The 26,354-nt window shown below is 43.0% G+C and overlaps 1 protein-coding gene across 1 annotated transcript in view; it reads left to right on the plus strand.

Annotated features, from left to right (window-relative positions):
* fbxw8 (F-box and WD repeat domain containing 8) overlaps positions 1 to 26,354 on the plus strand; it is a 137,619-nt gene that overhangs the window by 24,146 nt on the left and 87,119 nt on the right. Inside the window, exon 5 of the mRNA XM_085961777.1 lies at positions 25,089 to 25,246. Coding sequence (XP_085817903.1) covers positions 25,089 to 25,246 — 158 coding nt within the window. The remainder of the gene's footprint in view (positions 1 to 25,088; positions 25,247 to 26,354) is intronic.

Raw genomic sequence — 26,354 nt, forward strand, 5'->3', positions numbered from 1 at the left:
TCTTAAAAGTAGTGCCATGGGATCTTTTAGGCCCACCTGAGAGGGCAGACTGGCCCTCGGTTTAATGTCTCATTCGAAAGATGACGCCTCCGACAGTGTAGCACACCCTCAGTACTGCACTGAAGTATCTGCCTGGATTATGTGCTCACATCTCTGGAGTGGGACTTGAACCCACAACCTTTTGACTACCAATGACATTGAAATTTTGGTCCTGTATATATTTTGAAGCGGTCTGGGGATGAAGTACCACGAAGTGCAGGATATGAGTTTGTCTCTGATTTAGCTGCATGGCAAGTTTAAGAAATTGGCTCTTAGTATTTGACTGGGGTGACGGGAAGTTGCCCAGTGCAGATAAAAGACATTCCTGCAGTGAGGGAAGGCAAATTCATTAACCGTTCACCCTAGACTGCTCTTGTGCACCAGTTGGCAGCGAGTTACAGTATGTATAGGCAGAAGCTTGGGAGCACATAGCTGTCTGCACTCAGTTGGATAGAGATGTGTGCCATGGTGGGTGGAGAGTCCCTAAAGAGTAAACTGATTTAGGATTACAAAAAAATTGCACAACCTTTTGTGTTGGTGCCAATTATTTCCCCATCGGGTGTGCTTTAAACAAGCTAATTCCGTATTTAAGTCAGGGGTTTGTTTAATAACAAACTATGACCTCAAGGTGGAAGTCATATTGCCTGAAATAATTGATGACTCATACTGATTAATTGTTACTGGTTATTTAAGACTTTTTTGACTGAACCATATTAACAGTTGTTTCTGGATGAAAGCTAAAGGAAAAACCCAGAGTTTAAAACAACAATAATGCATATTTCTCCAGAATATTAAATAAAATATTTTAACTAGCAACAGAAAAACAACATTTAAACAGATATAGTCAAGTTGCTAATTCTTTCTAACTGATTATTAAAAAGTGGTAATTATAGTAATTTAGTTTAAATTCAGCCAACTAATGCCTTCTGTGAGCTTGGGCTGATTGTTTGTTTTGTTCTTGAATGCTTGAGATTAATAAGAGACTAAATTTAGTTTCAAAACATTCAGTAGACAAAATTTAGCGAAGACGACAAAGTACTATCTGTAGTTTTTAATACAGGCCTCCAAAGGCCCAAGAAAATGGAACCTTACCTCAAAGTTTTAATGATGTATGAACTCCTTTGTGAACCCAGATGTGTTACAAAGCTGAGACTGATTAATACGTTAGACAATTCTCACTTATATTTTGGTGAAGTGATTGTGTTTACCCGCCAGATGCATCATCATGCAGTCATAAATTTTTGAAAGCTGACCTCGTCGTGATGTGGATGCCCTATTTAGAGTTCATGACCATAGTCAAGGTATTGCCTTGCAATGTTAAAACTGAGCTTGTGTGTCCTTTCATCTTTTATTAATGTATGTAAATGTTTGCTGAGCGGGAAATGACAGCACCCATGCCACAGACTATATTCTGTGGACACCTGTTTCTACAATGATCATGCTAACAACTGCCTTATTTTCTTTGTCTGTTGCTGATTTGTGTTGGCCTTGATGTACAAATGAATTTGATTTATATAGTAACAAAACAGATCACTTTATTGTATTTGTGAATTGGGTTAGAATATTTTAGGAATTTTGCTGTAAGACATTTCTGCAACTGTGAAACATGGGGCCGGTGAAAACTCTTGAGGCACTTTGATATTATAGGAGTGCTGCTGATTGAAGATGCTCAAGTTTGTATTTTGACTGCACTCTAAAATATAAATGCCCCATGCTCAGGGAACTGAAAATGTTGATCTAAAAAGGTGCTACTAGGTTAAGGGAGCCAGTTTCAGTGAAGTAAACTGGGTTAGTCTGCCTACTCTGTTTCCACTGGTAGAGTAAATGGGTCCCTGCATTCCACAGTGGAGCCCAGTGCAACCTATACCTTAACTTTATAAGTAAAAAGAGGGATAGCAATGTATTGATGTTGCTCTCCTTAAACAGGAAGGAAATAATTGTACAACATGAAAATGCCTGGCCAGTGGCTATGCATGAACTGTGAAGTCGTTAATAAGTAGTTACTTTCATTGGTGACAGTAACAGATGCATTGCAACAGGAGGGAGAGAGAAAACAGGGAACTATAGGCCAGTTAGCTTGACAGTAACAGGGAAAATGCTAGAATCTATTATTAGGGACATGGTAACAGGGCACTTCAAAAATTATAATATGATTCGGCAGAGCCAACACGGTTTTATGGAAGGGAAATCATGTTTGACAAATCTATTCTAGTTTTTTGAGGGTGTACTGACAGGGTAGATAAGAGGGAATCAGTGGATGTATTATATTTGAATTTTCAGAAGGCATTCGATAAGGTGCCACACAAGAGGTTATTACACAAGATTAGGGCTCGTGGGATTTGGGGTAATATATTGGCATGGATTCAGGATTGGTTAATGGACAGAAAACAGAGTGGGAATAAACGGGTCATTTTTGGGTTGGCAGGCTGTAACCTGTGAAGTGCTGCAAGGATCAGTGCTTGGGCCTCGGCTATTTACAATCTGTATCAATGACTTAGATGAAGGGACCGAGTGGACTGTATCCAAGTTTGCTGACGATACAAAGCTAGGTGGGAAAGTAAGCTGTGAGGAGGATGCAAAGAGGCTACAAAGGGATATAGACAGGTTAAGTGAGTGGGCAAGAAGGTGGCAGGTGGAGTATAATGTGGGGAAATGTGAAATTATCCACTTTGACAAGAAGAATAGAAAAGCAGAATCTTTTTTAAAAGGTGAGAGACCAGTTAATGTTGGTATTCAGAGGTATTTGGGTGTCCTTGTACATGAAACACTGCAAGTTTAACATGCAGGTACAGCAAGCAATTAGGAAGGCAAATGGTATGTTAGCCTTTATTGCAAGGGGGTTGGAGACTAAGAGTAAGGAAGTCTTGCTGCAATTATATAGGGCTTTGGTGAGACCACACCTGGAGTACTGTGTATGGTTTTGGTCTCCTTACCTAAGGATGGATATACTTGCCTTAGAGGCGGTGCAATGAAGGTTTACTAGATTGATTCCTAGGATGAGAGGGTTGTCCTATGAGGAGAGATTGAGTAGAATGGGCCTATATTCTACAGTTTAGAATGAGAGGTGATCCCATTGGAACATATAAAATTCTTTGAGGGCTTGACAGGGTAGATGCTGAGAGGCCATTTCCCCTGGCTGGAGGGTTGAGAACTAGGGGTCATAGTCTCAGGATAAGGGGTCAGCCATTCAGGACTGAGATGAGAAATGTCTTCACTCAGAGGGTTGTGAATCTTTGGAATTCTCTACCCCAGGGGGCTGTGGATGCTCGGTCGATGATTATATTCAAGACTGAGATTGCTAGATTTTTGGGCACTAAGGGAATCTAGGTATATGGGGATTGGGCGGGAAAGTGGAGTTGATATAGAAGATCAGCCATGATAGTAAATGGCAGAGCAGGCTCGAAGGGCTGGATGGCCTAATCCTGCTCCTATTTCTTATGTTCTTATTGTTACAGTTATATAAAGCTCTGGTTAGACCCCATCTGGAGTACTGTGGGCACCGCACTTCAGGAAGAATATATTGGCCTTGGAGGAGGTGCAGCACAGATTCACCAGCATGATAACTGGGCTAAAAGGGTTAAAATGGTAGAAAAGGTCTACCATTTGCTCTGGTGGTGGAGTTCAGAACAAGGGGACATAACCTGAAAATTAGAATCATAGACTGCTTACAGCACAGTAAAGGCGATTCGGCCCATCGAGCCCATGCCGGCTCTCTGCGAGAGCACTTCAGCGAGCCCCACTCCCCTGCCCTTTCCCCGTAGCAATGCAAATTTTTTTCCTTTAGGTACTTATCCAATTCCCTTTTGAAAGCCATGATTGAATCTACCTCCACCACCCTTTCAGGCAGTGCATTCCAGATCATAACCACTCGCTGCGTAAAAAAGTTTTTCCGCATGTCGCCTTTGGATCTTCTGCCCATCACCTTAAATCTGTGTCATCTGGTTCTCGCCAATGGGAACAGTTTCTCTCTATCTACTCTGCCTAGACCTCTCATGATTTTGACCTCTATCAAATCTCCTCTCAATTTTCTCTGCTCTATGGAGAACAACCCCAGCTTCTCTAGTCTATCCATGTAACTGAGGTCTCTCATCTCTGCAGCCATTCTTGTAAATCTTTTCTGCACCCTCTTTAAAGCCTTCACATCCTTTCTAAACTGTGTTGCCCAGAATTGGACACAATACTCCAGTTGTGGACGAACCAGTGTTTTATAGAAGTTCATCATAACTTCCTTGCTTTTGTACTCTATGCCTCTATTTATGAAGCCTCGGATCCTGTATGCTTTTTTAACTGCTTTCTCAACCTGCCCTGCCACCTTCAACGATTTGTGCACATATACCCCCAGGTGTCTCTGTTCCTGCACCCCCTTTAGAATTGTACCCTTTAGTTTCTATTGCCTCTCCTCGTTCTTCCTACTAAAATGTATCACTTCGCACTTTTCTGCGTTAAACTTCATCTGCCACGTGTCCACCCATTCCACCAGCCTCTCTATGTCTTCTATGTCTTCTTGAAGTCTATCATTAGAGGGAGTGCAGCGAAGGTTCACTAGACTGGTTCCTGGGATGAGAGGATTGCCCTATGAAGAGAGATTGAGTAGCCAAGGCCTATATTCCTTGAACATATAACATTCTTAAGGGGCTTGACAGGGTAAATGCTGGGAAAATGTTTCCCCTGGCTGGGGAATCTCGAACACGGGGTCACAGTGACAGAATAAGGGGTAGGCCATTTTGGACTGAGATGAGGAGAAATTTCTTCACTCAAAGGGTTGTGAATCTTTGGAATTCTCTATCCCAGAGAGCTGTGGATGCTCAGTTGTTGAGTATATATTCAAGACAGAGGTCGATAAATTTTTGGGAACGAAGGGAATTAAAGGGTATGGGGATAGTGTGGGAAGGTGGAGATGAGGTAGAAGATCAGCCTTGATCTTGTTGAATGACAGTGCAGGCTTGAAGGCCAAATGGCCTACTCCAGCTCCTATTTCTTATGTTCTTATCCCTATCCTCCTCACTGTTGACTATACTTCCAAGTTTTGTGTCATCTGCAAATTTTGAAATAGTGCCCTGTACACCTAAGTCCAAATCATTAATACATAATCAAGAAAAGCAGTGGTCCTAGTACCAACCCCTGGGGAGCACCACTGTATACCTTCCTCCAGTCCGAAAAACAACCGTTTTAAATTAGAGCTAGGCTGTTCAAGGGTGTCATCAGGAAGCCCTTCTTCACACAAAGGGTAGTGGAAATCTGGAACACTCCCCCCTCCACACCCCCCCCCCCCCAAAAAAAAAGCTATGCAGCTAGGTCAATTGAAAATTTCAAAACTGAGAGTGATAGTTTTTGTTGGGCAAGAGTATTGGTTATGGTAAAGGTTACAGAACTAAGGCGGGTAGATGGAGTGAAGACACCGATCAGCCCTGATCTAATTCAATGGCGGAACAGGCTCGAAAAGCTGAGCAGCCTACTCCTGTTCCTATATTTCTGTTAAACCAATGATATTGCATAAATGGACCTTTTAATTAAAGCTGTAAATGTGGGTTATAAAAGAACATCTGAGAATATGTACTATTTGTGTGGGCTTTCAGCAAGTTACATTTTCATCAAGTCAGAAGGTTCATAATTAGCAACAATTGATATCTTGCAAGCTCTGATTTTCCTAGCCACCCTCCCAAAATACAGGAAACTTTGTTATATCCGGCACCGACGGGACCGAGCTGTTGCCAGACATACCAGCGTTAATGTTGAAGCATACGAAGGTTTTCATCTCCGTATCTGACAACAAATACTGTTGCTTAGCAACAGCTTCTAAACAGTCGGCCCGTACCTTGGAAGCATCTCTGTAGCTTAGCAACAGCTTCAGAGAGACTTTCCAGAACCTGACTGTTGGAAAAAAAAGCCACGAGAAGAAAAAAAAGCCACGAGAAGAAAAAAAAGCCACGAGAAGAAAAAAAACCTAACAAAACAGCTCCTGATTTCTGCCAGTAGATCGAGGTTTCCGGACATACAACCTCCGGATAAACCAAAATTTCCTGTATTAGTTTTGATACTATTTTGATTTATGTTTAGTATCATTAAGCTAGTGTAAAAAAAAATGATGTGTATTTGTTTTATTGATCCTTAAGTAGAGACTGATTTGTGAATTGCGATACTTGTTTGTTTTATAGATGTTCCATAGCCACTTGGAGAGATGGTTTCAAAGTTGTTATCAGACTCGATAAACTAACTGTAAGACAGCCGGCTGCTGGACTGATTCCACAGGCCTGGTTATCAGTACAAGTTTAGAGTTTTGTCTTTTCTCAGCTGTTTGGTGAGATATTCTACTGCACTGTGAAGGAAAGATAATGGCCCGTATTTTGCGATGATAATAAGTGAGGCTAACAGCTTTCACCTTTATAACTGAGAAAATCTGACAGCAACTTCTGGAGTCTGTACATGCGCAGTTAAATGCGGAAATCCAGAAGTTGCTGTCATGATACCCTGCTCCTCCACAGATAGACTCGACACTGAAATCACTGTCATGGTGTGAACTTGGGGTACTTAACCACTAGTTCCTCACTAAAGATGCCAGAAAAAGTTAGGGCTGGTGCATTTAGGATTAAATACATTTTTATCAGCGTGATGAGTGATAATTACTGCCAAACAACATCTCTGCCCCTTTACTTCCAAGCAACCTCTCTGCCCTAATAAAATTTAATTTTACAAGTGTGGAGTCTCATTACATCAGAAGTTAATTAGTGTTGGAGATTTTAAAGCAAATTAAAATAATTTTGTGTTTTTACTTTTTCTGTCTGTCCCTTTTATCTATCTATCTTAATCCCAACTTTCTTTCCCAATTTTTATTTCACTTTCTTTACATGATTTATACTTCCTGTTTTAGACTGCGGCTGGATTTTACTCAGACGTGTTGGGGGCGGGACTGCTGACTTCCGGGTTCTAGTCCCGCCCCCAGCGACGTCCGACGCACAAACGCTATTTTCCCCTGATTGGCCTTGTTAAGCCCGCCCTGCGGGCTTGCTGGCCAATTAAGGGAAAGCCGGTGTCAGATGAAATCAGTTGATGACGCTTCATCTGCCGGTTTTCTTAAAGGCACATAAACCATAAATTTTTGACATTGTTTGACAGCATTGAGGTGCTGTCAAACACTGACAATCACTGTACACAGGTGAGCCCTTGCACCCAGGCTCGCCACTGACTCTCCTTAGGATGAAATAGATGGCAGCTGCAGGTGTGGGTACAGAAGCGATCTGTCACTTCCCCCATTGAGGTGAGGCCACACAAACACTTTAAAGCTTGTCACCTAAACACATTAAAAATGACTTTCCCAACATTTCCATACCTCTGATACTCACCAGTGTCCCATTGCATCCTTCACACCACTTCTGCAGCTATCATCGATACACCAACATAACAACAGACCTACAGCACGCCTCACTTACTCTGGCGAGGTTCCCTGACATTGGGAAGCTCGCAGCAGAAGTCTAAAAATTGGAAAAAGCCTCTTAACTGCCTGTTAACTACCTGTTAACAGGCAATTAAGTGGCTATAATCCTCTTCCCGCCGCTAGGAGTCGGGTCCCTGCACAAATCGGGGACCCGACTCCCGGAAGATTGGTTGGAGGCGAGTTGGGAACAGGTTCGGGACCCGCTCCCATTCTTTATGACTTTCCCAGCAGTCCAGCCTCCTCAGGGCTGGTAAAATCCAGCCCTGCGTCTCTCGGTGAGGATTCTTCAATTTGCTCACAGATCCCCTGTAGAGGGCGCCGTGCTGGGTCAGACACCGGATTAGAGCACATCTCCGCTGAGAAGCCCGAGAAAATTTTGTGGGCAGCTCTCAGTGAGGTGAATGGCGAGCGCCGTTCCTTCACTGCTGACTGCAAAATCCGGGCCAACTACTTCAACTCCTTATTTTTGTAGAGCCATAAATTGGCATTGTTCCTAAATGGCACATACACAATCCCTGGGACAGCTGGGAATTTCCCAACCAATATTTTACTGTGTCCCAAGCTGGCATCTTGGGCCAAAGCCCCACTCCTCTCCTTACTCTGCAACTTTAAATTCTGAGTGAATGAAAACATCCAGTGCAAGAGCTGTGAGTATATTGTGTGAAAGTGCTATGCATGTGTGAGAATACCATGCGTGTGCAAGAACAAGTGATAGGGACATGTGCACATGAGTGATAACATTGTGCAGTATGCGTGACAGCAAGACTGCCATGTATGTGGAAGTGAGAACTCTTGAGTGGTGTTTTTGAGCAAGTGCAAGAGAATGCCATATGTGTAAGATTGAGACCGTCATGTATGTCTGTGCATCACATGTGAGAGATCGAGTGATTTTTAAAGGTGCTTAAAGGCATGCTATTTTCAATGCTTGTTCTTCAAATCTAGCATGTGCTAAACTACCCACAATTCATTCATTGTACTGAAAAGTGATCTTTGTGACCTGGGCAATAATGAGCTTAATGAAAAATTAAGGGATGTGTGAGCAGGGATTGTAGAGTCCATGCCATTGTTATTTTTGCACCTAATTTAAATTACACAACTACCTAATCCCAGCCTATTACCATCTCGTCTAGCTTCTAATCTCTTTTACTTCTTTTGTTTCTTTTATTCTTTTGTCCGATCGCAGCCCTGCCTTCGATCTAGTTTCTTTTCTTTCCAGTTTTGAAGAAGGGTCCAACCCGAAACGTCAACTCAAATTTCTCTCCACGGATGTTGCCTGACCTGCTGAGTTTTTCCAGCATTTTCTGTTGTTATCTCAGATACACTTATGGGCCTTTGCAAAACCCAACAGTGAAATAGAATATAATGTACTTGTATATGTGCAACATGTATATAGATATTATATTACGCACCCAAAAAAAATCATAGGAATTGGGAGCAGAACATATCCTGCGAGGAAAATTAGTACAATCTCAAATAGCTGTAATTATGAGGAAAAAGAAAAAACCCAGACGCCTTCAACTACTAAATGAATTTAATTGTTGTCTTATATTTATTCAGAGAAAAGAGCAAACAAAGACATGTTTCACAATCCATTAACCACTGTGCCTCATTTACACTGAATTTAGCGATCAGCACTTTGTGTAGTTCATTATTTTTCTGTTAATTTCTCTTGTGCCCCATCATCGCTATTGCACTCTACCTGTTCTGTCAGCTGGAACTGGATGGTACAGAAGATAGGCACTGGCCTTTCATGTCTGGCACCTTGGTTCAAATCCAGCCCAGACTGATGGTATGAAAGTCTCCATTGTCTGCTTGCTATAAGGGTCCTATGTGAAATGAGTTAGGCAGTCTCCATCCAGTTTCTAGTATGCCATAGGGTAGCTGGTCTCAGAAATGGGGGGTGGGGGGGGGAGGTCATACTGATAGGGGATGCTTTTTCTGAAGTTGGGGCAAGGCACATAAAGGGAGCTTTACTCTGCATCTGTTGGTGAATACTTGTTGCTTACACGAGTCGGTGAGCTGGGAAAAATTCCATTCCGCAGCACTAACATCCCCCACCTTAATGAGCACAACAATTTCAAAAGGTATGTTCTGCCAGCTGAATGGAGCATGGTGCTTCTATCTCCATGGTACTAGTGTTGCTGATTGATTTAGGAAATTGGAGGTGTGCATACTCGATGGGTGAGAAGGGAATGGGTAGGGGTGCATTTTTTTTTTAGACAATTTTTTCCTTTCCTGTCTTTGAAGTGATGAGAAAGCCACAAACTGAGCACCTTCCAGTATCTTGTTTAAAAGGCCATTATTCATATGTGAGCATTGACAGGCTATTTGACTGTTTAGAGTGGATGGGGCTGACAGCAAAGCCAGATCTTGTCTGTATCCAGAATCCATTTCTACCAGGGGTTGCTGGATGGCAATCCGGAGCAGAAATATGGGAAAGATTTATGCAATTTTAGCAAGGAGGTGCTTTTCTGACGTTAGTTAAGGCGCATTGTTGGAGTGAAATAGAGAGAGCTTTAACCTGCAGTTACCTGACTTGAGAGTTCTTGATGCTGACAATGGAGATATAACAAAGTCAACATGGATTTACAAAAGGTAAATCGTACTTGACTAATCTACTGGAATTTTTTGAGGATGTAACTGGTAAAATAGATAAGGGAGAACCAGTGGCTGTGGTATATTTGGACTTTCAGAAGGCTTTCGATAAGGTCCTGCATAAGAGGTTAGCGTGTAAAGTTAAGGCACATGGGATTGGGGGCAAGGTATTGACTTGGATAGAGAATTGGTTGGCAGACAGAAAGCAAAGAGTTGGAATAAACGGGTCGTTTTCCGAGTGGCAGGCAGTGACTAGTGGGGTACCGCAAGGATCGGTCCTAGGACCCCAGCTGTTCACAATATACATTAATGATCTGGACGAGGGAATTGGATGTAATATCTCCAAATTTGTAGACGACACAAAGCTAGGTGGGAGGGTATGCTGTGAGGAGGATGTCGTGAAACTCCAGTACGATTTGGACAGGTTGGGTGATTGGGCAGAAACATGGCAAATGCACGATAATGTGGATAAATGTGAGGTTATCCACTTTGGTGGCAAAAACAGGAAGGCAGATTATTATCTGAATGGCACTAGATTGGGCGAAGGGGAAGTGCAACGAGACCTGGGTGTCCTTGTGCACCAGTCGCTGAAGGTAAGCATGCAGGTGCAGCAGGCGGTTAAGAAGGCAATGGTATGTTGGCCTTCGTAGCGAGAGGGTTTGAGTACAGGAACAAGGATGTCTTGCTGCAGTTATACAGGGCCTTGGTGAGACCACATCTTACACAGAAACATAGAAGATAGGAGCAGGAGTAGGCCATTCGGCCCTTCGAGCCTGCTCCGCCATTCAACGAGATCATGGCTGATCATCCAAACCCTAGCACCCGGTCCCTACACCGACAGCCATCCCACCCAAGCCCTATCCCCGTAACCCCACGTATTTAATCCCCCCTAACACTAAGTGTGGTGTATGTAACCTGTTCCACCTTAAGAGAACTACCTTAAGAGATGTACTACTTTCTCTTGACTGCTGTATACTGTAGTACCGGTGGTGACCACACCGGTATATAAGCGTTGTGTAGTGATTTACTGGGCAGTTCAGCCCTGACCTCCGAATAGTAAAGACCTGTTAAAGTTATTCTTGTGGTCTGTGTCCAGTGATTTATAATAAGCATAACTGGGACACACAGACTTAACAGTGGCGACGAGTCCGATCTTACCCTGCGGCAGTTTTACATCCAAGGCAGCTTCGTCCTCAGAACGGGCATCGAGAAGAGGCATCCGCCCTCATCATCCTGCTGAGCACCATCGCACGGGAGGCATCGAGAACCCGGGTTAAAAAGAAAAATTCTGACCACGAAGCCCTCCATCAGCGACAGGCAGTGATCATCCCTTCTACCATGGTGGTGGGTAAGCCGATCAGCGACACGAGTAGAAAGTCGGCCGCGTTGACTGTGGAGTGGGGGAGGGAAAACGGAGGAAAAAGGGCGGAGAACTCGACCACGGCCGGTGAAAAGGGCCGGGCTGCAATCGAGGCCGAGAGGCGCAGCGACTGGGGCAGCTTAAGGCACGAGAGCCGCGGAGAACTCAAACGCAGCCGGTGTAAAGGACCGGGCTGCATGCGGGGCTGAGAGGCGCAACAGCAGGGGAAGCGTGAATGCCCACGGGAACCGCGGGGGAGTAAAAGCAGCGTCGGGGAATTGAGAACCGCTGGGGAGGCGAGAACGGCAGCAGCACGGCAATCGCCATTGCAGCCAGCGGGGGAAGAAGGCAAGCGCGGGAAGCCGCCATTTTAGTAGGCGGGGGAAGAAGACAAGCGCGGGAAGCCGCCATTTTGAGAAAAAGAAAAATTTAAAAACTTGCAAGGATGCCTAAACATGGGAACATTAATACCTTTGATAGCGATATCGAAGATTGGACCACGTATGTAGAACGCATGGAAGTTATTGTAAAGCAAATAAGGTACCAGATGATGAGAAAGCACTAACCTTATTAAGCTCAATGGGTGCGAAGACATACGGGCTATTGAAGCACCTTCTGTCACCAGATAAACCGGCGGATCAGACTTTCGCGAATATTGTTACTGTCCTGAAAAATCATTTAAACCCCACGCCGCTGATGATAGCGGAACGATTTAAATTTTACAGAAGAACGCAGCTGAAAGACGAAAGCAACGCTGAATTTTTAATTGAACTGCGTAAGCTATCGAAGTACTGTCAGTTTGGAACAGGATTAGCAGATGCGCTGAGAGATAAATTTGTGTGTGGATTGTTAAAAGAAGGAACACAAAAGCGACTGTTTGAGGAGAATGAGCTTACGCTTGATAAAGCTGTCACTATTGCAGCATCGCACGAAGCCGCAGCGAGAGGCACTGCGGAAATGCAGCTACGGTCACCGGAACTCAGCACCAATCAAATGGTCTTGGGTACAGTAAAATGTTATCGTTGTGGAAAGACAACGCACGATCAGAACCAGTGCTGGTTCAAAAATCAGGAATGCAGAAAATGTGGCAGGCTTGGTCACATAGCTAAAGTATGCCGGTCAGGAAAGAAGACCAGCAACAAAAAGTCACCGCAGGAAAAGTACAGAAAGGTACACAAGGTGACAGAGAACAGTTCGAACGAACAGAAGTCAGATTCAGACTCCAGCAGTAATGAACTGGGTAGTCTAAGAGTACACAATGTTGGTAAGGAAGCAGACCTCCAAACAATCTGGGTCACACTTCAGATAGCAGGAGTCCAAGTGAAGATGGAATTGGACACTGGATCGGCATTGACGGTCATGAATAAGCAAGATTACAAAAGGTTATTCCCACATATTCCCCTACGGGATACGGAGATTGTATTGAAAACATACACGGGGCAAAGAGTATACCCCATCGGGAAGATAGAGGTAAAGGTGGTCCACAAGGGCAAAGAAAGCCGAGGAATGGACTTATATGTGCTACCTGAGGGAGGTCCACCACTACTGGGACGGGAGTGGATTAGGAAAATAAATATGGACTGGCATTCCTTAAAAGCACTAACGGTAGATTCCGGTAAAAAAATGTCAAACCTAAACGATTGTCCAGAATATTGGACGATGCTAAAGAGGTGTTCCAACAGGGACTGGGAACACAGAGGAATTACGGCAAACATCAAGGTTGAAGAACATGCAAACCCGAAATTTTTCAAAGCCAGACCAGTACCTTATGCGATACGACCTGCTGTGGAAGCTGAGCTGGAAGGGCTAGAACGTTCAGGAGTACTGTCTAAGGTAGACTGGAGTGAGTGGGCCACGCCCATTGTCCCTGTCATGAAGCGTTCATCGAGCAACAAGCCGGGGGAACCGGGGAAGGTTCGCATCTGTGGAGATTTCAAGATCACTGTTAATCCGGTGCTTCACACGGTGCAGTATCCGCTTCAGCGGATTGAGGATATCTTCGCTTCGTTGTCTGGCGGGAAACACTTCACCAAGATAGACCTGGCGCAGGCGTACTTACAGATGGAAGTTGAGGAAGAGTCACGCCAGTATCTCACGATCAACACGCATAGAGGCTTGTACCGGTATAATAGACTGGTTTTTGGAGTGGCATCGGCTCCAGCAATTTGGCAGAGGGCCATGGAGCAGGTATTACAGGGAATTCCAGGCAGACAATGTTACCTGGACGATATTCTGATTACAGGAGATGATGACGAGGAACACCTTGCAAATTTGGAACTGGTGCTCACCAGATTGAAAGAATATGGACTTCGAGTTAATCGCCAGAAATGTGACTTCTTTCAGAAGCGGATCTCGTACTGTGGTCATGTCATTGACCAGGAGGGGCTTCATAAGTCTCCTGACAAGATCGAAGCTGTTCTGAAGGCTCCTGCTCCGGATAATGTATCCCAGTTGAGGTCGTTCCTAGGGTTGATTAACTATTACCATAAGTTTCTGCCAAATGTATCCACGGTGCTGCACCCGCTGAACGCTCTTTTGCAGAAGGGAGTACCATGGAAGTGGAGCGAGGACTGTAAGAGGGCCTTTCGCAAAAGCAAGGCATTGATCACCTCAGAGGAAGTGTTGGCTCACTTCAACCCAACGCTGCCTATTCGTTTGGCTTGTGATGCTTCTCCATATGGTATTGGGGCAGTACTCTCACACAAGTTGCCAAATGGCCTGGAGAGGCCAGTTGCGTTCGCATCCAGATCATTGACCTCCGCTGAGTGCAACTATGCTCAGATAGATAGGGAGGCTCTCAGCCTTGTGTGGGGAGTAAAGAAGTTTAATCATTACCTGCAGGGCCAAAAGTTTACGCTTCTGACAGACCACCAGCCGTTGGTATCCATTTTTAACCCTAAGAAGGGTGTTTCGGTAATGACAGCACAGAGACTCCAGAGATGGTCCCTTTTCCTAGGGGCACATCAATATCAGATCGAATTCAAAGGTACAAAGCAGCATGGTAATGCTGATGGGCTGTCGCGCCTGCCACTACCTACAGAGGAGGAGGCACCGACGGTTGACCCTGTTGAGTTATTTCACTCGACCATCATCGAATGTTTACCAATCACCAATGCAAGTATTGAAAGAGAAACCAGGAACGACCCGACACTGTCTCGGGTCTACGAAGTGACAGTGAAGGGATGGCCAGCACATGGTGATCCACTGTTACCGGCATTCTCAGCAAGACGAGAACAGCTGTCCGTCTGTCAAGGAACATTGATGTATGGAACAAGGGTGATTATTCCTCCTAAGTTAAGAGAGAGAGTTCTAAAGGAACTGCATGAAGGTCATCTGGGGGGAGTCAAGATGAAAAGCCTTGCTAGGGCTTATGTGTGGTGGCCGGGTATCGACCAACAGATAGAGGATCTGACGAAAAGCTGCTCAGGGTGCCAAAAAGTGCAAAATGCACCTCCGATTGCACCGCTGCATCCATGGGAATGGCCTTCAACCCCATGGCAACGTGTACATATTGACTTTGCTGGTCCATTCGTGGACTCCATGTTTTTAATTGCGGTGGACGCACATTCTAAATGGCCAGAAGTGATTAAGATGACTACCACTACCTCGGAAAAGACGATCGCGGTGCTAAGAACGATATTTGCAAGAAATGGATTGCTAGAACAAATATGTTCAGACAACGGACTGCAGTTCGTGTCAGAAGAATTCCAGAAATTCATGAAGAAGAATGGGGTGAAACATTATACCTCTGCCCCATATCATCCGGCTACAAACGGGTTGGCCGAGAGATTTGTACAAACGTTCAAAAAAAGCAATAAAGGCCATGAGCGAAGATCAGATTCCACTACAACACAAGGTGGACAAATTCCTACTGGCATATCGAAACGCCACTCATGCAGTGACAAACCAAAGTCCTGCCATGATGTTCTATAACAGGAGGTTGCGGTCCAGGTTGGACTTGTTAAAACCAAATGTGCGGAGGGAAGTTGAAAACAAACAGTTCCAGCATATAAATAACAAGACCACTCGGAGTTTCGAAATAGGACAACCAGTGTTAGCCCGGGACGATAAAAACGAGAAATGGCAATCTGAAACAATTCGGGCCAGACAAGGACCCCTGATGTACACGGTAGATATTGGTGAAAATGTAATACGGCGTCATGCTGACCAACTGGTAGAATCGAGAACAAGGGTCGAACCCAGGGTTACGGCAGAGACAACCGTGGAAGAAGTTAGTGAACCTGAAGCATCTACCTCAGAAGTGAATGTACCTGATGATGATGTCCAATCCATAAGAGACCAACTAGATGAGCCACCCCAGCAACGAGAACCAGAGACCCCTGAAAGGCGTTATCCGTCTCGGATCAGGAGGCCTCCTCAGAGACTGAATCTGTGAACTGTTTTTACATGAAGTTGTGTATATATGTTATGTTATGTTTAATGGGGAATATATACTGTTAAGCTAAAAAGGGAGGATTGTGGTGTATGTAACCGTGCCACCTTTAAGAGAACTATTTTAAGAGATGCACTACTTTATCTTGGCTGCTGTATACTGTAATACCGGTGGTGACCACACCGGTATATAAGTGCTGTGTAATGATTTATTGGGCAGTTCAGCCTGACCTCCGACTAGTAAAGACCTGTTGAATTTACTCTTGTGGTCTGTGTGCAGTGATTCTTATTAACAATAACTAGAACACACAGACTTAACAGGTCTAAGATAGGTTTACAGTGTACGTGTGTAAATGCATGAAGTGTGGTAAATAAGGTTGGTGAGCTAACCGCTATACCACCGTGCTTGAGTATTGTGTGCAGTTTTGGTCGCCTTATCTGAGGAAGGATGTTCTTGCCATGGAAGGAGTTCAGCGAAGATTCACCAGGCTGATACCTGGGATGGCAGGAATGACGTATGAGGAGAGATTGGGTCGATTGGGCTTGTACTCGCTGGAGTTTAGAAGAATGAGAGGGGATCTCATTGAAACTTATAAAATTCTGACAGGACTGGACAGACTAGATGCAGGAAGGATGTTCCCGATGGTCGGGGAGTCCAGAACCAGGGGTCACAGTCTAAGGATAAAGGGTATGCCATTTAGGACAGAAATGAGGAGGAATTTCTTCACCCAGAGAGTGGTGAACCTGTGGAATTCTCTACCACAGAAGGCAGTAGAGGCCAATTCATTAAATATATTCAAGAAGGAGTTGGATATATTTCTTAAGGCTAAAGGGATCAAGGGGTATGGGGAGAAAGCAGGGACTGGGTACTGAATTTAGATGATCAGCCATGATCACATTGAATGGCGGAGCAGGCTCGAAGGGCCTACTCCTGCTCCTATCTTCTATGTTTCTATGTATAACTGGATATTGATCCATTCCCAGCACAGACATCTACTGCCCTTGACAAGTCCACAAAACCATCAGTAAAACTCACCTGAGGTTTGGAGTAGTAGATTTTAACCATTCATCTGAGGTGATAATGCCAAACTTAGTGGGCTAGTTTGATTGAATGAAGTGGATCACATTGGTCTGGTAGATTCAGATCTCTATAAACAGTGGCCGCAAAGTTGCCCATAGAGAAAGACACCATTATCGTTGACTGAGCCACTTGTAAAGTTTAAATTTTTGATCAAATTGAAGTCTGTATAAAATAATAAATGCCATTCAGACTTTAACCTGTTCATTGCTAACATTTCTTACTAACATTCCATCTACACATGGGGCTTCAGCTGTACAACGGCTCCAGATCAACAGATGTGTGAATTTTGAAAGCCGAGTACTGTTAAATACAACTAAGGGAACCTATATGGGTGTAAGTCCAGCGTTGTTAGGATAATGAGGCAGGTGGAAGGGATGCATTCTCGGCTTTGCAGTTCTATTTCCTGAAGAAACTTCAGTGGGGCACCCAGATGCAGGGCCGCCCACAAAGATGGCAGTAGGAGCTTGTTCCAGGACCCTCCTTAGCTTAGACAATCTGAGGGAGCCTGGAAGCAAATCAGCGGTTGGGATTTAAAAAAAAAAAAAAAAAAAAAAAAAATTCTGGTTGATTCTTGGGTACAGAGGCTTTTGGCTGCTGTTCTCCAACAGCAGCTAAAAGTCTCCAGGCCAGTGGGCAGACAGCTCCTCTTTCCTGCCCTAGTTTCCCAACGCAAGGCCCTGCTGGAGATATCACCAAAATTCAGCACAGCTCAGCTTGGACAAGCGCAGCACACCCAAGTGTGTTGCACCTGTCGAGTGCCGACATAAGGAGGGGTGGGGAAATTGGGTCAATGACTTTAGCTCCTCAGGTAGCCTCATGAGTAAAGGCACTGTCTGGTACTCCGTAAGCTACCAAGACCAGAAGTTCCCAGCTTTGATCCCTGGCCAGTGCTAGTGCAGCTGATCTCAACTGTGTAGTCGTTGGGCTGCTACAGTTGGTTTTAGTGCTTCTATCTAGAGAGGAAAATTCAGCCGGGGTTCACTTTCCTGATTGCTATCCAGTGACCCCTGCTGGCATAGCGTACGTGTATCGATGTCGGGTGCTAACATATTGGATGTATATGTGATGCGCTCCATGGTCAAGTCTCCTGGTGGCATTCATTTATCTTTAGTCACTCATAAAGAATGACTGTTTGCGTGAGGTACTGGAAGGCGGTCTGTATTCAGCACCAGCAACTTTCATGAGGGAGGACAGAGGAAAATTGCAGGGAACATTCTCCAAGTAAAACAAAATCTCAAACATGCTATTTATTAGAGTCCTCCATTTGACTGCAATCTACTACTGTACATGGAATATGATTTTGAAACATGATTAGAGTTTGAGGTTTCTTTGATTAAAAATTTTTGATAGACAATTGTTAGTTCTGCTGGATGTGCTGTACCTGTCATAATAACAGCACATCACGGTGTGTGGTTTTACTTACCTGACAGTTTCATTACAAGCATGCATTGTAAATGCTTTTAAAAGCTGCCACATTAATGGCACTAAATCTAGTTTTATGATAATTCCATAAGAATCTGTCAACAATTTGATTCAATTGCATCCATCTCTTATTTAATTTGCCTCAAATTAGAAAATTTCAGTAGTGCAACTCGCAGATCTTTCCACTCCCTTGAGACACTCCCTTTCCCCCCCCCCCCCTGCTAATTTACTGAGTGCAACGAAGAAGAACAGGGCAGAATTTCATTTATTGATTTGATGAAATATGAACTGCGTGGCAATACAGTCCTGTGACTTTTTCTCATGATAATAGAACCTCATGTTTACAGTCTGACATAAGCCAATTTAATCCAGCCTATGTTCAGACCATCTTGTGTATATCATTAAAAATTTATCAAGTGGTAGAAGTGGCTGTATACTCGGTCAACCCTTGATCCTTGCCATTTGAGACTGTTGACTGTGGTTACCTCATTCTCAATCAATGTTGTACAATCCAGGTTTTCTTTTGCTTCATCTTCGACTTGCTGTCATTTAAACCCATTTTATAAAGCACTTCATAAATATCAACCATAGTAGTCCACAGTAAAGTTCTTATTCAGTCTGCAACTTGGGATAATCCAGTAATTGATTAGTTTCATCATGCAAGCTGTGTCACACACTTTAGTAATACACAATAGATTTTATATTGTGCACTTTTATTAAAAAAAAAAAAAAAATGTTTGATAAATAATATTTTTTTACAATAATTTGATTCCTAAGAATTCACTGTTTCTATCTGTAGCCCATTTTAATCTCTTCAGATACCCTAAGATGCTGTTGTTGGTAACCATATTTAGTTCACCCAGGCTGTTAATTAGTAAAGCTGAAGTGCTTGTTTTTAAAAAAAATTCATTTTTGTTGCCATGTTTCAAAGACAATGGACAGCACAAAAACTGGGTAGTAAAATGAAAGGCCTGTGTACACATGGGACATTGGGGAAAAAGATACATTAGCAGAGGGATATGTAGCCAACAAGTACAATAGTGTTCTCAGCAACCAGGCAGGGTGCCCACTGCCCACAGTAAGCACATGCCATTCAGCAACTGCTGCCAGACCAAAGCAGGCAAAAATTATGCAGGTGGTTATCATCAGCAAAGCCTGTCGTACCACATATTGGGGGAAGCAGTGAAGTATTGGGTCAGTCTCACATCATTATCAAGAATAGAAGAATCCCGGCTCATATCTTGGAGGATTTGTCAGAGCAAAGTTGGACCCTAGTTCAGTTCATGGCCTTGGAGTCTAGTTGTTTAGTTGGAAGGTTAGCATAACCCCTTATCCTTTAGAAAAATCTCCCAACTTGATTATACCACGACATGCAGGACTAGCCATTATGTGCTTCTTTTGTTTGTTTTAAAAAATTCATTGCTGGAACAACTGCACCCAGAAGAGTCACATTGGCCTGGATTTTGTGGTCAGCGGCAAAGGAACGGCACTTGCCATTCGCTACGCTTACAGCTGCTCATGGGCTTTTGAGCGGCAACTTGCTGTCATCGGGCATCTGATTCAGCATGGCGCCCTCTGCAGGGGATCCGTGGCATGTGTGAGCAGGAAAGCAACAGCGTGGCTCTTCAACCAATCAGATTAAAGAATTCTCACTGAGACACGCAGGGCTGGATTTTGTCAATGGAGGCGGGACTCCCACTTTTTGGGTTGTAGTCCCGCTTCCATCGACTTGTGGCCAACCCACGCTATTTTCCCTTGATTGACCTTGTTAAGCTCGCTCAGCAGGCCAATTAAGGGACACCTGCTTACTGGTGACTTCAGTGATTGACATTTCATCTGTCAAGAGCTTTTGACAGATGAAAAATCAGCGTTTGACAGCCCTGTGAAGCTGTCAAACACTGACAATCTGTCTTCTAACTTGAGTCCTTCTACTCAGACTCAGTTAGAGATCTCTCCAGACCAGAACGCAGAATGCTGCAGATTTTGACATTTCAGCGGCCATTCTGCTTTCTGTGCCGGTGAACCGAGGGACTCCCGAGAACTGAAGGAAGGAAGCCTGCAGGAGAAAGTAAAGGTAAGTAAAACTTATTAAAACACTTTACACTTACCTCACACACTTACCTCTGCACACATGCACCCATCACTCACCTGCACAATGGACATCTCGACCCCTCCAACCCCTTCAGACCGACGGCCCACCTCGCTAACTTGGCGTGGTTCGGAGCCATCGGGAAGCCCACACTTCAGGGCTAAAAATAGGGATTAGGCAAAAAAACTGCCTGTTAACAGGCAGTTAATTGGCACTAATCCCCTTCCCGCCTCGGGGAGGCGGCTCCCAGCACATGTCGGATACCCGCCTCCTGGGACATTGTCACAGAGGCGGGTTAGGGGCGGGATGGGTTCCTGCCCCCCGATTCTGCAATTTTCCCACCTCCAAACCCGCCTCCACGGGGCTTGGAAATTCGAGCCCGCAGAGTCTAAACCAGGAAGTATAAATTTGAATATTTAATTCATTGTAAAATCATGAACAGAAAGCAAAATAAAGTGAGAGAAAGAAAGATGGGATTAAGAAAGAGATAAAAGAAACAAAGAAAAAAGAAAAAGAAAAATTATTTTAAAGTTAATTTAAAAAAAAACTTCAACAATATTTAAATTCTGAAGGAATGAGACTCCACACTTGTAAAATTAAATTTTCAGTGCCAGAGAGGTTGTTTGGCAGTAATTAAGACATTAAAAAGTCACTTGCACCTGAATGCACCAACCCTAACTTTTTCTGGCACATTCAGTGGGTAAGTACAGCCACTTCACTCCTTTACATGGATTTCAGTGCTGAGTTTATTGGCGAGGTACTGATGGAACGCAGCTTGTGGAGGAGCAGGGTAACTCCAACAGCAACTTCCTGGTTTCCACGTTTAACTGTGCATGTGTAGACTACGGAAGTTGCTGTCTGATTTATTCCATAATAATGATGAGCGCTGTTAACCTCACCGTTATTAATGCAAAATCTGGGCCATTATATTATCGGTACCCTATCTACCCTCTCTCCCCAATCCTAGATATTCCCAATTAATGCACTGCAATAACTCAAGTCTGTGATTCCATCAGCCATTCCATAAATATACACTTGTGCATGAAATTCTGTTACATTTCTACAGCCGTATAATGTTTTTAATATTTGGTCAGTCATCTATGAAATATGCAAAAGCTTTTTAAAAATACACTTTTTTAAGTCTGCAGTTGTAATTTAATATCCTCTGCCAAAGTATTTTTTCTTGAAATTTTTAAATCTTTGAATACTGTTCTTTTTTATCATGTATAATTACAAAGCAAAACAAACCTCAAAAGAAATTATGTAAAGCAGTTTGGATAATACATTGTTGCAGAATACAAGTGGAATATAGTTATGGTGTACAGGAAACTTTTTTTTATCTGGCACTAACGTGCCGGTTCATCAAAAATTCCGGATAACCGAAAGCTATAGTAAAAGATACGGAGCTGAGAGCTCCATATAAAGCAACAAACCCTGTTGCTTAGCAACAGGTTCAGAACAATGGCCACAAGTTCCAAGCGTCTCTGTAGCTTAGCAACAGCTGCAGCCACACCCTTGCACAGCAACAGATCGAGGAAGGCAAGTAATAAAACTTACCTGAACCTACTCCTGAATTTTGCCGGTTAACTGAGATTTCCGGTTATTTAGTTGCCTGTAAATTGAAAGTTTCCTGTATTTAGAGCTGTTGTTTCCCCTTATTATTAGCATTAATAATGAGGGAATCCTCTGTTCCCTCAATGGCTTAGCTGTTGGTTAAACCAGTGAGATATTAACCCATACAAACCAGAAAGGTCCCAGGTTCAATCCTGGTCTGCTGAGTTGGCAGATCTCACCAAGAACAGTGGTAGGGGTGCTACATTTGGCCTTAGCATGCTGGATTAGGTAGGGGAAAGTTGACCATTGTTCATGTGCCTGATCGCTAACCAGAGCTCATACTGCACATGCATGTTTGTGGACTTTGGGTGAGAATAGAATCAGGCTTACCTGTGAATAGCCTGACTGAACTCACTGTTCAGATTCACACATGAAGAAGGGCCTTTTTGGCAATGTAAAGCAAGGTCACTGGTCACTTATAAAATTCTAACAGGACTAGACAGACTAGATGCAGGAAGGATGTTCCTGATGGTGGAGGAGTCCAGAACCAGGGGTCACAGTCTAAAGATAAGGGGTAAGCCATTTAGGACAGAGATGAGGAGGAATTTCTTCACCCAGAGAGTGGTGAACCTGTGGAATTCTCTACCACAGAAGGCAGTTGAGGCCAATTCATTAAATATATTCAAGAAGGAGTTAGATATATTTCTTAGGGCTAAAGGGATCAAGGGATATGGGGAGAAGGTAGGGACAGGGTACTGAGTTTGGATGATCAGCCATGATCTCATTGAATGGCGGAGCAGGCTCGAGGGGCCGCATGGCCTAATCCTGCTCCTATCTTCTATGTTTCTATGGTGCATATGAAACCGTATGCTAGGAATGAAAACTTGCATTTATATAGGGTTGTTCACATCCTCCGAACATCCGAAAGGGCTTCACAGCCAAAGATTCACTTTTGAAGTGTAGTTAATGTTATTGTCAGTGCCTTCAGGAGAGAAGGAGAGGGTATAAAATTGGTGGAAACAGGGTAAAAAAAGGGGCACTATCTCATAACATGCTTGCCAAACCTTGTCTTGCTTGTGTATGAACACATGGTATGATGTAAATTATGTTGAAAGACATTTTATCATGATAAAAATAACAAGTGCCTCTTCTGACTCTGCAAACAAAAGAAAACAAACTTTTTCTTCATGAAGATAATTTAAAAATGGAATTGTAAATTTTTTGGCTTTGCAGAAATGGACATTCAAATTGAGGGAGTATTCAACTGTCGATAAACCTGCCCACTTTGGACCGATAAGAATATGGGAGTTTCGGTATTAAAGTACTTGATGGTATTTCTGTCGGTTTGCATTTTGAAAGTTGCATTCAGTTGCCAGTCCTTTAACTGCCAGCACCAATTCTTAGATATCAGTCCTCATCCGTAGAGTGGTAGGACAAAAATTGAACCAATCATTTACACATAGCTTGGCTGTACTCTTGGATGGATCATCAGATGCATTTGCAGGGGACAGGGCAGAGGAGGAATGAGGGAGAAACCGAGGCTGAATCGACCCAGGATGCCTTTGCGCATCTACTAATATTCCATCTGTGAATGTGTAGCAGGTGTTGCATCCCCAAATAGTTCCTACAAATAGTGCCTATGGTGAGACTCACTGCAGCAAAGGTAAACATTGTAATTTTATGCAACAATAAAATCATACTTTAAAAATTTTTGTACCAGTATATTTACGAGATAGTGTTCAATTATTGACAGTCTGGTGATGAATTATGTGCCTAATATCTCTCTTTATTTAAATCTATAGTGGCCTGGTTGGGGTGGTCTCTGTCCCTGGCAAGTAGTTGGTATGCAGCTGTATTTGCTGGCAGTCTGTTGGTGATTGTGCATTTACTTTCCTTGGTGATTTGATGACTGGTCTCTGTGTTCCTCAGTGGAGTCGGAGGAGTAATCGTTTTAGGCAGGCATCCATATTCTCCACCAGCCATTCAGGAGACACATCCATGCTCCTGTATTATTTGGGGACACTTGAACACACCATCAGGATCAATCTTAAGCGTCATGAATATTTTAATTGTAAGGCCTCCAAAACAGAAACCAAAACACAAAGTGGCTTCCCTTTTATTAAACTTTGGATTTTTAAAAATTATAATGATAGGAAAAGCCTATGCCTGCTTTTGAGATGACCAAGTAAATAACATTCTATAAAAAATCACAATAGCAAATACTCCTCAACCCAGTAAAACATCTTGATTTACAGAATAAAAGAGAGAGCATATTGTCTAACTTTGCAGAAAACAGATTTATTGCTAGAATTTGGTAATAAGCAGTCTATTCTGGCTATTTAATGGTTCAGTTAACCTTGTGAGCTAATTGCTGTTGAACCATTGTTTGCTAAGCATTCAGTGGATGTAACTTGAATAAAATATTTTAATTCTTGCTAAGGTAACATATTTAATGCTATTTAAGTACATATGTTTGAGGTAATTTAAGTGTCTCATTTATACTTCGCAAATTCAGTTGATTAAAATGGTTACCTTTCAAGTGCCACTATTACTGGAATACATTTACTTAATCTCCTGTAATAAAACATTCCATTGTTTACTTTGAATTTTTAACCAATGTGTCATCATATATTAATAACTTTCTGCCTAAAAATATGTTGTTCGAGAATCAACTCTTTCGAGGGTGGGGTTTCCACTTGTGTGCACTCCAACCTGTGATTTTCCCTCCACTCAGTTAATAGCTGGGAAAATTGTGGGCTTGTGAGCAAAGAAGCAGAGAACCCCAGCCATAATCTATAACTAACTTGCAGTCGTGCAGATTATTATAAAAATTGTTCCATTTTAAATGAATATCTATCTGAGCAGCTTTACATAAAAGAGATTATGGCTTTTTGTGATGATTGATGATCAGAATGATCACTGCTATTTATCTAGACCATAAAACTGGATAAATTTGTTTTTTGTTAAGGAGATTGCTATCTTCTATGGTTTAAATTGTGCTCAGTGACCACATTTGCAGCTTGTGAGTCATAAACATAGCTGCTGATATTATTTCCAATTAGTATCTTCAGTAGGTGGCCAGTATTTGGAATAAACAAGCAGATAATTGAACTGGTTCTTTCAGATACACATCAGGAGACGTGAGAGTGTGGGACATAAGCACCTGGGACAGCAGTGCCTTGTATCTGGAAACGTCACGCAGCTCTGCAGAACTTGGACCACAGCCACACGTCTCTTTTGTGAGGATAAATAGCACCATAGCAGTGGCGGCTTATGAGGGCGGTGAGTACCAAAAACACCACCACAGGGCTGTTCAACAATTAACAGCAGCAGCTGCTGCAGACATTTACTGTGAGGTTTAGAAAGGAACACTTCTGGCCAATAATCTAAATGCATTAGTGGGCAGCACAAACACATTACCATTAAAGTTGCTATAATGTCGTCCTAAAAGTGTAATGCCAGTATTTCAGTTCCAGTATATTGTAATGGGGGAAAGGAGCATTTTGTCTACTAGTCGAGGACGTGAATCGAGTTCATGATGCCTTTCAAAAATCAGCAAATCGGTGTACCTAAAAAGACAAATTTGAACAGCAAATGCCACTGGGAAATAGACAGAAACGCATTGTTTAGTGACGCGGTACGGTTTTTAATGTTTGACCATTATATTACAATGTTTAATGTAATCGACCGATTAAATTGAGGGAGCAAATAGATTTTTGCCTAATGTACTTGGGTTTCTTATTTAATACAATTGATACCATATCAGTAAAGAAAGAAATAACTTGCATTTGTATAGAGCCTTTCACATCCAAAGCATCACCCAAAGCACTACAGAACCATTGAATTACTTTTGAAGTATAGTCACTGTTATTTTACATAGTATTACATAGTATTTATAGCACAGAAACTGACCATTGGGCCCAATGGGTCCATGCTGGTGTGTATGCTCCACACGAGCCTCCTCCCAACCTTCTTCATCTAACCCCATCCATATATCCTTCTATTCCTTTCTCCCTCATGTTTATCTAGCTTCCCCTTAAATGCATCTATACTGGTTGCCTCAACTACTCCTTGTGGTAGCGAGTTCCACATTCTGACCACTCTCCGTGTAAAGAAGATTCTCCTGAATTCACTTTTGGATTTATTAGTGACTATCTTATATTTTATGGCCCCTAGTTCTGGTCACCCCTGCAAATTGAAACATCTTCTCTACATCTACCTTATCAAATCCTTTCATAATCTAAATGACCTCTATCAGGTCACTCCTCAGCCATCTCTTTTCTACAGAATAGAGCCCCAGCCTGCTCAATCTTTCCTGTTATGTATAACCTCTCAGTTCTGGTATCATTCCAGTAAATCTTTATTGCACCTTCCCCAGTGCCCCAAAATC

Source organism: Somniosus microcephalus, chromosome 19 (assembly GCF_052327205.1).
Source record: "Somniosus microcephalus isolate GS21.2 chromosome 19, FLI_Smic_1.0, whole genome shotgun sequence".
NCBI classification, from domain to species: domain Eukaryota; kingdom Metazoa; phylum Chordata; class Chondrichthyes; order Squaliformes; family Somniosidae; genus Somniosus; species Somniosus microcephalus.